General features: G+C 38.9%; 1 protein-coding gene across 1 annotated transcript in view; it reads left to right on the top strand.

Moving 5' to 3' along the window:
• The window catches only part of MCF2L (MCF.2 cell line derived transforming sequence-like), a 126,274-nt gene that overhangs the window by 90,930 nt on the left and 20,113 nt on the right, over positions 1-15,231 (top strand). The window contains exons 5-14 of the mRNA XM_010144863.1: positions 6,955-7,074; positions 7,907-8,023; positions 8,531-8,680; positions 9,374-9,498; positions 11,238-11,352; positions 12,317-12,436; positions 13,298-13,489; positions 13,710-13,901; positions 14,577-14,736; positions 14,885-14,955. Coding sequence (XP_010143165.1) covers positions 6,955-7,074; positions 7,907-8,023; positions 8,531-8,680; positions 9,374-9,498; positions 11,238-11,352; positions 12,317-12,436; positions 13,298-13,489; positions 13,710-13,901; positions 14,577-14,736; positions 14,885-14,955 — 1,362 coding nt within the window. The remainder of the gene's footprint in view (positions 1-6,954; positions 7,075-7,906; positions 8,024-8,530; positions 8,681-9,373; positions 9,499-11,237; positions 11,353-12,316; positions 12,437-13,297; positions 13,490-13,709; positions 13,902-14,576; positions 14,737-14,884; positions 14,956-15,231) is intronic.

Here is a 15,231-nt window from a genome sequence, read left to right as displayed (position 1 = left end):
AACAAATTGATCCCCTTTTCCATGCAGTTCAAAAATGTCTCTTTTTTTCCTTTTCTCTCCAATTGTTATTGTACCCAAACAAGCAACATTCAATCCACAGTTGTAGGAGCTAGGCACACTTCTAATTAACATGTTCTGGGGTTTCACACTGATCACTTCATAGTTCCAGCACGTCTTCCTAAAAAAACTAAGCCTATGTCATTACATTGTCTCTGTCCTGTCATCACTGTCTTCCTCTATCTTGAGGGAAAGGTTTGAATTGTGAACTCGGCCTTTTAGGCAAACTGCACTCAACATCATTAGAAGTTTCACCATAACCATCTATCAGCCTCATATTCAAAGCCCAGAGAAAATAAACTTCCTTAAACTTGATGCTTAAGGAATAATATATGTGTGGACAACTGCTCTTGAGGAAGCGGTGGGTGTGGAGGTGACTTAGGTGGTAGTGAAAAAGTTTTATCCAGTAACAAAACTTTGTAGCCCTTCCTAAATGTGAGAGGAGTGGGATTTTATCCAACCTCCTGGAGGAGTATGCTTCGTGATTTGTCACCTTTGATTAAGGATGCCTTGCATGCAGGTTTCATGCCTTCTGTTTCAGACTGCACTATCCAGAGCACTGTTTTTCTTAGCTCTTCATAAGCCAAAACGCGGTCTTTACTGTAACAGAGGCTTAGCCCATTAATTGCCTTGAAGATTACAGCCAAGACCTTTAGCTGGCAAGAGGAGATCAAAAGCCACTGGAGAGACTTGAGTGCTAATACCAACCTAAATCTTGCAGGAGCCAGGCAATCCTGGTTTTGTGCCATCTGGAGCCTTATCACTGGTTTTACATCCAAGGTGGGAGAGTGAATTACAGTAATCCAACCTTGAGTTCTTTGGCCTTGTTTCTAGAGAGATGTTGAGTTTCTTGGTAAGCTGTTGATGGAAAAAAGATGTGTTTAGTAAGCAATGATCCACGAAAGGCACTATTTTATGTTATATATAGGTACTTCCCACTAGCCCAGTTTCTAGATAGCTCTTTGTTTCATGTCCTGAAAACTGTAATAACATGCAACAATTTGTATGAATTAAGTTTGAAAAAATGCTCTTCTTTCAGGCCCTAGTATTTCTTATTTTTACTTTGGTTCAAAACACCTCAAAAATCTGATAGTATGGTGAAGTAGAACAGTATTTGTATCAATTTTGTAGCTGTTGTTATGAATGATTCCAGAAAATTATAAACTAAAAAAGTTACTTTGAGATGCTCTATGGTTTTCTTATTCCTTTGGGTGTTTTGAGAATATTACATGTGCAGGCACTTTTGCAATTATCCTTGAATAGCGAGCCATTTTACCTTTTTATTACATGGGTTTTTTAATAAGTAAAAAGAGAGAAGTGAATCACTTAACCTCTGAAAACAGGATTGTGACATCAGAAGTCATTAAATCCAGTTCTAGTGCAAAACAGCTCAGTGTTTTTAAGACTAGATTTCAAACTGCTCCTTTTATGAATTGATTTAATTCAAGACTCTTTCTTGACAAGAAGCCTGTTTAAGCCTTCATTCTAGCCAGGAATAAACAGTCTGGGGAGGGGGCGGGTGGATGCAGGGGAGGGGGAAGTACTTATTAGCTCCTTTATAGACAGAGGTCTTTCGGAAGGATGTGCCCTGTGGCTTACTGCATACTAGTAAGTGCAGAAGGGAAAACACCACCACGCAGTTTGGTAATGTGAATGTATTGAAGCTCTTCACAGAAAGAAAAATAGTGTTGTTCCAAGTATTTTAAGACAAAACTACTAAAACTGAGTCAAGCGTAAGCTCTTTGATGGCTCTCATGGTTCAGATACTCCTGAATGCTGGCTGTTTACTTGGATAAAGAAAAGGGGCTGTATGTTCACTGTTTATCAGAACAGCTTTCCTTTGCTGTGTGGGAGTATAAAAGACTTCTGACCACTGAGGCAGCTGAATGAATTGTTCTGTGTGATTGAACAGCAAACTGCAACTTTATTTTAAGTGCATCTCTATCTAAAAGGTACACATATCTAACTGCATAATTGCTTTGTAGACCAAATAAGCCCTAGGAGGAAACCTGAGATATGAAGACTCAAAGGTCTTGGTTTTCTTTCCCAAAAGTTCACCTTTGGGTATACTGCTGAAAGCTGTAGTGACTGGCTCCTGGTTGTAGACTCTGGCCTCTGTGCTGCCTCTTCCAGGGAGCAGCAGCCTGGTGGCACTGCCTTCTGTCTCAGCAAATATTGTGACTATTGTAAAAGATGCAATTTAATGAGACTTACTCCTCCTTTGAAAATGCCATCTGCCCAATAGCCTATAGCACCTATGTGCTGTTTACAGTTATCATCAGGCAGAAGTGCATGAGACTGTTGCTCTGCCTGACTGGTGCAGGCTAAATTGTTGAGTGATTTAAATAGCTTCCTGTTGGCACCAACAGAGCAAGACTGCATTACACAGTGGAAACCAAAGAGAGGAAGAATCTCCGTATCTGTTTTCAGGTAAACAACGTCCATCCTTCCCCACAAATAAAGTTTCACCATCCCTTACTGAGCATCAGGCAGGGGTTGTTTCAGGCTCGGCTTTTGCGGTTCCTTACCAGCCGTTCAGCATCATCTCATCTTCATTCGTGGGATGGCTTTGCCTATCCTTACCTCTCCCTATTAGCTCTTAACTTCAAGGTTAGTCCTGGTGCTACAGACAGCCTCTCTGTGAGGAAAAGTGATAATTAAGATTATATTATTTTACCCAAAACCCATCTGGGTTCAGTCTTTGTAAGATTCCCGCTTTCCAGAAGCCCGGAGCATGTGGTGGAAAGCTCCCTATCCTTGAGACAGAGATCTGAAAGCAGGTCAACCTGCTTCTGAGTATTTATTAACTTTTTTTGTGGAGTATTTAAGGTAGCTCCTGTTTGTCCAGCCAGTGAAGGTTCTTCCCACCAGGTTCGGCAGACTTGTAAGGGCAGCAAAGATCTCTGTATATTGGAAAACTTTGATTTAAGGACTGTGCTATATATAAATTCGTGGCTTGGTCAGATTTATTTCAAAGCTGATAACTACGTGTTCATCTACATCTTCCTCTGTGTCTTTGAAATGAGCACTGATGTGACTGGATGGGAAAGTGAAGGAGATACACAGAAAACTAATCCCGCAACTGTCATGAAGTATCAAGCAAGTGTCAGTGCTGGTGCAAGTGACATGAAGGAATATATGGGTTGCTAGAATAGAATAGGGGCTACCCTAATCTTTGTCAAGGATACCAAAACCGTGACCTTTTGGATAGGCAATATTTGAGACAAGATGTGGGGGGGAGCAGATAATATTAATTAATCTAGTGAAGAAAAATACTTTGGGGGAAAAAAAAAGTTTTCAAACACACAAGCTCTTCAAGTTGCAGTGATGTTCATTGACAACACTAAAGCAGTCCTTGAAGGCACTTAGTTTTATGGCACTACTAAACATACATGCATATTTATTTTCATGCTTAATATATGGCACAGCATTATTAAGAAATCATTGTTTGCTCTGTCTGCTTAGCTTATAATGGCTCCAAACAAACATGCTGCTGGACTGGAATGGAGATTATTTTTTTCTGTTGTCGTACTCCTTGTTCAGGGTGAAGTTGTCTCGTTGATGAAGTTCATGACATCTAAGGAGTCTCTGTTGCATCAAATCATTGTCTTTGCAAGTCAGGGCTTTAGGGAAAAAAAATGAGGGAAATAGTAACACTCAGACAGGGCAGATATAAGTTCAGATAAACCAGAATAGCTGGCCCAGGTCCAACATTGTTTACTGTAGTAATCCTCCCTTTTCTTGTTGTTTCACAGGGATTGATTTGCAGATTTGACTCCTAGCCACAACAAGCAGAGGAGGCATCATTTTTTTTTTTTTAAGACTTGGGGGTTTTTTTGAAAAAACAAAGCCAAACGGGGAGTGTAGGAGACAGACTAGTGGAGACAAGAACAGTACTGTAGACAAGAGAGTAATCTAGAATCTGAGCTTTTTTTAGAGAAAGAAAAAACTTCTGGCATGCCTTGAATGGGAGTTAAAGTGGTACAAGACTGTAGTGACTTCAACAGCATTGTTTTGGGTAGAGAATAATTGTAATGTGTATTCTCTCTTTTCTTTGAATTGAATACTAATGAGACACCCTACTTTGGTCATGCAATTAAACTGTATATCATAAGAATTAATACACAGTTTAGAAAAACTTACTATTGCATTGCATTTGGCTACTACTGTTTGCTTCAATAATAGCCTAAGCATCATAGAATCACAGGAATATGGCTCATGTTGGGAAGGACCTTGAAAGATCATCTGACCCAACCTTTGCTGAGGAAAGGAAGCTTCAAAGAGATCATCTAGCCCCCTGTCCAATCACATCTTGAAAACCTCCAGTGATGGGAACTCTACCACATCCCTGGGGAGATTGTTCCAGTGAATGATTGTTCTCACTGTAAAAAAATTTCTTATATCAAGATGAAAACTCTTCCAGTGCAACTTGTACCTGTTGCCCCTTGTCCTCTCCACATGGCTCCTTGTGAAGAAAGACCCTCTGTCCTCTTTGTAACTGCCCTTTAAGTAGCAGCTGGAATACTGAGCCTTCTGTTCTCCAAGGAGAAGAGCCCCAGCTCCTTCAGTCTTTCCTCACAGGGCAGGTTCTGCAACCCTTTGATTATCTTTGTGGTCCTCCTTTGGACCCTCTCCAGTCTGTCCGTGTCTTTCTCGAATTGTGAGGACCAGAACTGGACACACTAGTCCAGATGTGGCCAGACACAGCAGAGTGGGATAATCATGTCTCTGTCTCTGCTAGTAATGGCCCTGCAGATGCAGCCCAGGTTCCAATTTGCCTTTGTTGCTGCAGCAGCGCACTGCAGGCTCCTGTTCAGATTGTTGTCCACCAGCACCCCCAGGTCCCTTTCAGCATATTTTCTCTGAAATTCTGGAGTAAAAATCTAGACTACAGTCAGAAAGTGTAAAAGTGAGAATTTAGAGTGAAGAGATTTATTACTCATACATGTAATTTACATTTACTGTTTGGCATCTTTTATGTTTCATAATTTCATGCTTTTGTGTGTTTCTAATGTATGTACTCAACTTGAAGGTAACAGAACAGACATTTCCCAATATTCTGTGTAAGGCTAAACAGGTTGCAAACATGCGCTGCCAAAGGCAGTGTATCTGGATGTCATGTGGGAGGGCAAATATCTTACAGGAAGACCCCTTGTTTTTTTCAGAATGTATCATCTAGAAGATAGTTATTCTTGGAGCTGCTCCTCTGAAATGCTGCCATTGCCATTGAGTAACATTTTGGAAGTTGAAGGTGAAAATTCAGTCAGACTCCGAACACTGCTGTTACAGGCACAATATAAATTGACACGTGTCTATTGAATGTGTGAAATGAATAGAATATACAGCTATCATTCTAAAAAAATTTATTCAGGAGATTTAATTTTAAAAAATCTTTCATCCATTCCTGCAATGTTTCTTAGTATAAATTAAATAATTTCCTTAAATTTGTGGTTGTCCTTGGTACAATAATTCAGGAGGGGAAAAAAAAGGTAAAAAAAATCATCTTTTCTTTTTATTTTGAAATACAGTCAGGAATTTTCTATATAACTTTTTTCCTTTGATAATTGTGGGTTAGTAAGTCCACAGGGCATTCTACTTTTAATACACAGAGAAAGATTGTTTACAGTGCAAGGATGAGGAGCTGGTGTGAGCACTCAGAATTACCTGGATTCTGTTCCCAGCCCTCAGACAGACTCCTCTGGGACTGAACCACTGTGCTTTCTAGAAAATTTGGACACTGTCGAAGTGGAGGCAGATTGTGAAGCTCAAGGCTTTAAGACTTCTCAGTCAAATTGAGATCTCAGTTGTATACTAAATATCCAGAGAATCAAAATGAATCTGTGAATTCTTCCAGAAAAGATTTAAATTTTTTTTTCTTTAAAAGTTTCTCATTTCCAATGCTAAATACCTGGAACTCTTGGAAGCCTCAAAACAAGTATTACACCACTCTCCAACCTTCCACATGCTGACAGTTTCACTAGGCATGGAAACAGAGCATAGCATAACAGCCTCTTCAGTCAGTGTTTGGTTTTTGTTTGGCTGCTTGTTTGGTAGTAATTCAACTTTCTAGAAATATGACGTAATTTCCAGCACTGCAATGAAGAAAATGGCATACTTAATCGTTATAACCATCATTTCTTTAGTGAGCTTCAGAGCCTTCTTACAGTGGAAGTACTAAATTGGGGAGAAGACTTGCATGAGTTCAAGAATGGCAAAATGCCAAGTATGCAAACCTCTGAGGCTGATTTTTTTGTAATTTAGTGCTATTTCTTTGCTTTCCTTCTCTCTTCTGTTTTCACGCTATCACTTGTAGAGCTGGGAAAGATCCATCAGACTACTAGTTGGAAGATGATGAGAAAAACCACAGCTGAGAATTATTATGGTTTTTTATTTTTGTTTGAAAAATTAAAGCTTATTTCTAAGCTACTACCTGAAAAATTCTTTCTCACTGGCAATAGTTTGTGTAGGCAACTGGCAAAGTAGTACATGTGCAAATTAAATGTGTCATTAGGTGTTCAGACAACAATAGAGGTTTCTCGCGGCACCATCTGTAAAAGAGAAGATAAGGTAACCGTGAAAGTACTGCTGTTGAAAGAGTACTAAACCAGTGCCGTTTGTTCATTAGCCTCCTTGGCTAGGGTGTAATCTTAGCTGAAGAGCAGCACGAGCCAGCCTTGAAAAATTTGATTCCAGAAGAATAGATTCCTGTTCCCAAATATGAGCAAATGTCTCTTTGAATGAAGTTCTTTGTGCAAGCCTTACAAGTTTGTAATTGGTCACCCCATTATGGGAGGCCTTTGATACAGTTAGTTTGTGGTTTCACAGGGGCTTTTCCTCGTTAAAAAATACTGTCTGGAGCTGAGACACAGAAAATAGCAAACTAAACTTGTTTTGCAGGCATCTTTCCCGGGAAACCTGCAGCAAGTGCTCGTTCTGCGCCCAACAGGATTTTTTCATCGAGCTCTCTCAGACATTGCCTTCAAATTCAACAAAGATGAGTTTAAAATGAAAGTACCTGTAAGTAATCCTCTGTTTTCACTTTACTATCAGGAATCTGTTAAAGTGCTGAATGCAGCCAGTGAGGACCAAAACAATCCCAACTAAAAGCCGTGCTTAAAGGCAGCTCCAGCAGTTTTGGCTAATTCATGATGATGGTTTATTCTTGAAAGAGTATGTGAATTTTGAGGCAAATGCATTTCCCATGGACAAATACTATAGTTTCTATAGTTGGAGCAAATGTTCAACTGATGCCTGTTGTTATGTTGCCAGTAAACCCACTGACTATACTTTTGTTTGTAAACGCACAGCATTTATATTTTAAAATAAACTTTGAAACTACAAGAGCTAATGATACACAAGTTATTTTATTTGGCAGATGTAAATTTCAAGGGTGAAAGATTCTTTTTAAGTTAAGATACTTCTTCCCCACCCCCCATTTGTTTTAGGGAACCAGTCCTTACATGCCGAATCCGTGGAGGTACTAGTGTTCTCTCCCACAGACCCAGGATCACAAGGGAGAATGAAGAAATTAATGTTGCTCTTAGAAAATAGCCATGTACCATTTATCAAGATAAAAAACCCCAATGGTGTAACTTCTGCTCTATAACCCATACACAGTTTTTTAATATGCCTGGTGCTCGTGCTCATGCACAGTTATTTTCATTTACATCATCTCCAATTGAAACAACTGTTGTTTGTTTTTCTATACCCAGAGGAAATAGTTCCATTGCTTGCTTCAGTATTAAACTGAATTTTCTTTATTAGAGGCTGAAAGATGGAGCTTAGAATCCTTAACAAGGGACTTCTTGCCACTGATCACGTTCGCTTTTTTTTTTCTTTGCTGCTGCAGATCATAATGCTGGGCTCAGTATCAGAACTGCAGGGTTACATTGATAAAACACAATTAACAGAAGATCTTGGTGGCACCCTGGATTACTGCCATAACAGATGGCTGTCCCGTCGCACTGTAAGTCTTAAGTTTTGTTTTAACTTTGCAGTTTAATAATCCCTTCTGTTTATACCCTGTCATTTATAAAAGAGATTCCAAGTGATGCAAGTTGACTTGCTTGGAGTGAGAAGATGTTCCCAATGGTACTTAGTCATCTTAGAGAAATAATATGAGTAATAATTTGGGAGTGGCTTTCTGAACACTTGGAGCAACGGAACTACAGTGTATTACTGTGGTGAGATTTATTGGTTTTGCTACGAGAAAGAAAAAGCTCAAGTTGTAAAATAACTGCAGATTATAAAAATATGAGGAGGATACACCTGATACAAGGAGCCTAGGAAAAATACACAGTTCAGGAATTAATGGTGACGGTATCTGTTGCTTGAAAAATTATCCTTTGACCATTTTTGAGTCTTATAATTAATCTGCTTGCGTTTGTTTTGAGAGTTATATTTTGTGTGTGTGTGACTGTACCATATGCATGTGATGAGCATGAAACATCTTTAATGGTTTTTATTCCAAAAGGCTATAGAAGGTTTCGCCCAAAAGGTTAAGCAAACAGCTCAGATTCTTCAGTCCTTTGGGACTGAGCTGGCTGAAACAGAACTACCAAATGATGTGCAATCAACCAGCTCCCTTCTTGCAACACACACAGAAAAGAAGGACAAAATGAAGGTATGTAATTTTTGTAAAGATGTTGTCTTCTAGTTAAACTGTTAATTAAAACTGTGTTTTTATTTATAGCTAATAATGTTAGTAGAAAATCTGGAGGATGTTAATGGACAGTAATAATGAGAAACTCTGAAATCCTATTGAACTAGTTTTCCTTGATTTTATGTTAAAAATCCTTTTTGCATTCAAAAATGGCATCTCTTAAGGCTGTTTGCCTGTGTAAAAATGCATAGTGATTTGTATGTCAAAACAGAAATTCCTTTGTGAGTAGTGGCGTGTTTAATTTGTAGTTTTGTTTGCAACAAGAAATTTGATTGTATTTGCATGCATGTGAAAATATATGACCTTTTGAAGAATGGACAAATGTTCTTTCAAATCAGCTTAAATGAAAAATATTTGGGGGTTTCAAAACTGTACATCTAAAACTTTCGAGACATTTGAGCCTAAGACGACAGTAGAAGGCTATCTATGATGAAATTCAACTCAGTTATACTGGGAGCTTATGGTAAACATAGAAAAAGCTGGCATTTAGCATTTACTGTCTGTATTTGTTCTCAAACGCTGCTTTTAATCAGACTATGCTCGCTCTATTGCTATTAAAACAATATCCTTTTTTCAGTTTAGTGCCTTACAAAGTCTGCTTAAAAAAAAAAAACACAGTTACAGCATGTGGGGGGGTTTTGTTTTGTTTTGTAGGAGGATATCAGGTTAGCAATAGAACAGGGAGATGATATCCTTGGAAGTATTACAAAACCGGTTACTGAAAATCCTGAATACAAACTGAATCAAGATCAGCTAGACAATCAAACAACAGTAGAAAGGTAAGAGAAGCGAAATACTGAACACTCTGGTTTTCTGGGCTTTTTTGACCACTCCCCAGCTCTTTTACTTGGTTCCACGTACGAGCTTAGCAAATAAGCAGATGTTACAATGTGAATGTATAAAACGTGCTTTCAGAAAGAACTCCTCTGTTGGCAGATTTGTCCTAAGCAAACTAAGCCCCTGATGTCCACTACCAAGTCACCTGCTATAACAGAATAGGAGATGGGATCTGAGTTCCAGTACCAGCAAAGTAACACTGTTTGTTTTTTGGAGGTTTTTTTCCTTTTTGTGATATTTGGTCTATATAGTTGAGCAGCTTTTCTGTATTTTAAAGAACATCAATGCTTTGTTTAGTGCAATCCAAGGAAATTTTGCTGCTGTAGGGAATGCAGGGGGGGAAGACAGATGTGATCTATCCCTTTTTTTAGTTCTTTTTGTCCACTTTCATTAAGTCCTTTTGAACTCAAGTAGGATGTTTCTGTTGCTTTAACCTGCCTAAAGAACTTCTAACATTGCTGATACCTTATCAATGTCATTTGTGTCCTTTAAAGGGCAACTAGGGAGTACGTGGCTCTTGAAGCATCTCTGCACAAACTTCCTATATGCTTCCTTTGGGTATATAAATAATAGATGTTGTTTCCCTTTGCTCCCCTCTCCCCTTAAACTACTGCCAGGTTTGAAGACATATCAGCATAGCACAGATGTAAATTTGCACAAAGCTATGAAAGCATAGCTCATTTCCCCAGGCAGTGTTCTGCATTCTTTTTTTGTCTGTCATTCCATGTTTCTGTTACGCTTGGGCTGACTTTTCTTTCCAAATAACTGTCCATTCCAATCCACAAAACTTGGCAGAAGTCACTTTTCTTGGTCATTGTTGCTATCAGCTGTCTGAAGGACAGTCAGGGTGGGGGTTGCTAATCTATGCAAAACATTCCCACTTGATACAATATCTGACGGAAGTTGGAACAAACTCAGTGTATGTATGTGTCCACGTCTTTTATCAGTTTTAACTTGTAAATTCAGGGTTTATTTCTGTGCAGACAGAAGTTCTTGAAAATTCTGATATATGGCCTTCCCTGGATGTAGCCCAAGTACAGCAAAGTGCTGTTAAGTCCATAGGATACCATACTGTTAAATACAATATTGGAATTGGAAAAGTAGAAGTTTTAAGGCATTCACCAAAATTATAATTGAAGAAGGCTCTTTTCATCACAGTACTGCTGTCCACTTGCCAGCAACATTTAAGTAGTAACTCTGCTCACAAGAGGAGGAGCAATGACCTTCAGGTCTTTTACAAGCCTTGCTACAGAGAATGAAGTGCAAGGGCAGCTGGCTGGTCACAGCAATACAAATTTTTGCCCTGAGTTTTCCTTATAGCTCAAGGCTTGGGTTCCTCTGGGTCCCAGCCCACACACATTTGCATGTTTTATTTACGTTTGCTAGCCCCATGTCTCCAGGCCAGAGCTGAAAAGTAGTATGTGCAACAGCTAACTTCAAATCAGCACTTGCCAATTTTTCACTCAGTGTTTGTGTTGGGTTTCGGTTTTACATCAATGTTATTCTAGGAAACAATTCTGTGCAATACTAAAAAAGTTTCCTGTATCCAGTTTATTTTTTCTGGAAAATATTGCTTTGGGGAGGCTTTTTGTTTACTGTGGAAGATTGTATTGTCCCTTGAAGGTTGCACCCATCATTCTTACAGGTTTGATTTGGTTTTGGTTTTGTTTTTTTTTTAAAGGCTTCTGGCTCAATTACATGAAACAGAGACTGCCTTTGATGATTTTTGGATTAAGCATCAGCAAAAACTTGAGCAATGTTTGCGCCTTCGGAATTTTGAACAGAATTTCAGAGAGGTGAGAATTTCTTGGTGGCAGTCAATATTTTGTCATATAAAAATGATTCAAAAGAAAATACTTCCCCCTCCTGTTTTTGCAGCTCTCGTCTGTGCTTGAAAGCTTCCTGCAACCTTTTTCTTGTATGTGTCCTTACTTGACATACTGCTATCTTTACTTCTTGAATACTTGCCTATAGAGACATAATAGCTTCTCTTCTGCAATCTTATGATTTTTTTCCAAGGGCCCAGCAGCGTATAAGCATTCACAAACTCCTTTGAAATTTGTGTTCTGCTCCACAGAAGCACAATATGCTGGCTGCAACATTTTCATCTTGCCAATAGGTCCTTTTATGGAACTAAGACTTACCTAAATCTTCTGGCCGAAGTCTTATAAAACAGTCTCCAACACTGTGGGTGGGAAGTTGCAACCACACTGTTAGAAGCTGGGTGGAGGCTGAACTACAGTTTTTACAGCCAGTTTCTGATCTCATGTTAGTTTAACTCATATGCTCAGCTGCACCTACAGTCTCATTATGTAGCTGATCTCAGAACACAACCCCTGCATCTCCATGGGAGCAGTGCTCAGAACCCCTCTTACAAGTGTGTTCTATCTATCTGTCTCTCAACCAACTGTTAGGATGAGGACCTCTTCCTCACATTTTGCTGTTTACAGTAAAGTGGCTTTGCATTATTTTCATCTGGTAACAGCAAGGTCGTAATGTTTCATGAACATTAGTTTTCCTGCCTTTTTTTTTTTTTCAGTACCAGGAAACAGAGTTGCTTCATTTCCTTTTCTTTGTATTTGCTTTCAATTTGAATTGGGGGTAAAGATAGGCTGGCAAAAGAAGGAATTTGTCTCTGTGCCCCAGTAGCCCCATCACGTGAGTCTCTTGACTGGAAATAGTGGCTATGAGCTGTTTAATTGATGGGTCGCCAAAGAAGTGGAATCGTCTTCATTAATACATAGCTGTGTCTCATTTCAGGTCAAAGCAGCTTTGGATATTGTGTCTGAGAGACTGTCTGCTTTCACAGATGTGGGAAACAGCTGTTCACACGTGGAGCATATTTTGAAAGATCTTGCCAGCTTTGAAGAAAAATCACGTGTAAGAACTCTGCAAGTCTCCTTAATTTCTAGTATTGGCATGTGTGGAGATGAATGGTATTTGGTTACTGAGTATATCTTATGAGCAGAACTTAAGCTGACAGCAAGGCAGAATCAGTGTCTTAAGTACTGTGCAGAAGGAATTTGGAATAAAGTCTTCTACCACTGGGGCAGCCAGGTTCTTGGGCATCCCTCAAAGAGCGGAGTGTCCAGTCACAAAGCCAGTGTGATCAGTTCGTGGCAGAATTGCATGAAGTGTCAACATAGCCAAGGCCTGCACTTAATGATTGGTGGCCGCTTCCATTACTATCAAACCCACTTATTTCCTTGAATCTCAGAAATGAGAAAGCTGTGTGTTGAGTGTACAGTATGTTAAAAGATGTCCAACAGAAACATACACTCTGAACAGCATGGAAAGTGACCCTTATTATACCTGTGCTTCACAGTAAAATATATAGTTCTATAAGTGAGGTTTTTGCTCTTGAGGCTGAGGACTCTGAGCTAGGCAATTTTTAATCTGGGTTCTGTTTGCTGCTGCACTCCTAATTGCATCCATGCACACACAAACATGCTGCTGGAAAACTAAGGCGTAGAAAGACAGTAGTGGTTCCTTCACAGGGAGGCATATGATTAATTCATTAATGTTTCTGAAGTACTCTGGTACAACAAAGAAGGAGCTATAACAGTTCTTGGACACCTGGGAAGTTAAGAAACCACTTTGATTTATTAAGCTGTTAGCTAAAGATGTATTCTTTATCAATATGTATATTTTACTGCATAAAAACAAATGGTATAGTTTTTTTTTTTTTCATTGATGTTGATCCAAGAAAAGGCATACTTAAATCAGTGCTTGCTTTCTTAGGAAACTGTAGGAAAAGCCAGAATGCTAGCTTCAGAGGGGGATGCTTTTATTCAAAGCAATCATTATGCTGTGGACTCCATTATTCCAAAATGCCGTGAACTTCATAACCTTTGTGATGCCTTCACTACTGAGATAGAACGGAGGGGGAATCTTCTTAACAAATCTCTAGAACTGCATGGCTTACTAGAAAAGGTAAGTTGTGTACGGAACTGTTCTGTTTTGCGTTTTGTTTGCTAAAAATTCAGTCAACCAGTTGTCATAATGGCAGGTAAAAATATATCGGTATGTTTGAAGTTTTCTCCTTAAATAGCTTAATGTATCACAAGTAGAGGTATGAAATGTTTTTAGACTTCTTAGTGTTTGATGCTGACATTGGTGCATTCTGAGCCTGTTTTTTTTTCTCTGTTTCTAGTCTATGAAGTGGTGTGATGAAGGAATTTATTTGCTGGCTTCACAGCCAGTAGATAAGTGTCAGTCTCAGGATGGTGCTGAATCAGCATTACAGGAGATCGAGAAATTCCTGGACACTGGTGCAGGCAATAAAATTAAGGAGTTGAATAAAATTTACAGAGAATATGCACACATCCTCAGTGAGGACCTAAAGGTACCAGAAGATGTTTATGTGTATCTATGCATCCGTTTGTTAATTTTAGAATTGCTCTCTTGCATGGCCATTGATAAAACTAAATATTCAGTACTAGGAGTTATACCTGGGAACTGGAAAGCCAAGCCAATTCCCTACCTGAGGTGCTAGTCCTGTCGTATCTTTTGGTAAGCATCAAGGGCTTCAGTGCCTTTTAATAACTACTTTAAATTTTTATATAGTAGTGTTGCTTTTAAGAAAAAATTCTTGCGAGTATTTGAAATACTTCCTTTTATGTAGCAAAATGTGCCTGTCCTTGATTTTTGTATGACTTCCACTTTGTAACTGCTGTTTTGTAGAACTTAAGACTGTCCCTTTTCCTATTGGTTGATCTCTTCATATAACAGAACCTTTAGACACTGTCAAAAAAACTTTTACTGCTTTTTTAATTCAAACCTGAACCCCACTGGTTTCTCTACAGCAAGCATACAAAATGTTTTATGAAGTGATATTCTAATTTTTAAGTGTACTAAATGGCTCTAAAGTTTGCCTTGTAAGGAGTGAAGAGTAGGGTAATATTTTCATACGTGGTATAAAAGAAATCACAATTTCAAATCGATATGCTGTAAATGGCAGTGTAGCTTGTTGATAGGTCTCTGACAGGGACTTTTTTTTTTATTTCTGTGGCAACATTAGGAGCATGTGCAAAAGGTTTTCCAGAAACAAGAAAGTATGGAAGAAATGTTTCAGAAGAGACAAGTAAGTCTTAAGAAACTGGCAGCTAAGCAGACACGTCCTGTTCAGCCAGTTGCGCCAAGACCTGAAGCCTTTGTAAAATCTCCTTGTTCCTCTCCAGGTAAGTAACTGTAGTAGCCTTTAACTAACTTTTTGCACTATGCTGAGAAACTTAAAGAAACTTTCAGCTGTAATTTGTAGTTGCACAAACATCTGTGTCAGATATGCTCAAGTTCTAACTGCTGTTTGATTCTGTTTTACGTGCTTAGGTCTTCAAAGCGAATACGTATCCAACTCAGAAAGCAGTGCACTTCGGAGGGGAAACTACAGAAGAGGAAAGGTAATTTTTTTCATTGCACTTCTCATGCATGTACTGCTTGAGAAAGTCATAATACAACAGAATATTCAGGGACTTCAAGAAGAACAAGGCAATTCCACTGAAAAGGTGATGGTGTATTGCTCCTATCGAAGTAACTCCGGTGAAGCAGTCATGTGGTTTAAATAGAGGCTGCTTTGTCACTGGGCTGGGTATGAGGGAAAGTAAAGTAAATAGTTGCCTATATTAGGAAAAATGTTAGGGGCAGGAAAATATAAAAATCTGTGAACGGGAAATATT

The sequence above is a fragment of the Buceros rhinoceros genome, unplaced genomic scaffold (assembly GCF_000710305.1).
Source record: "Buceros rhinoceros silvestris isolate BGI_N320 unplaced genomic scaffold, ASM71030v1 scaffold3491, whole genome shotgun sequence".
In the NCBI taxonomy this organism is placed as follows: Eukaryota; Metazoa; Chordata; class Aves; order Bucerotiformes; family Bucerotidae; genus Buceros; species Buceros rhinoceros.
The sequence above is the reverse complement of the archived record's forward strand: the minus strand, read 5'-3'. Positions and strand labels throughout refer to the sequence as shown.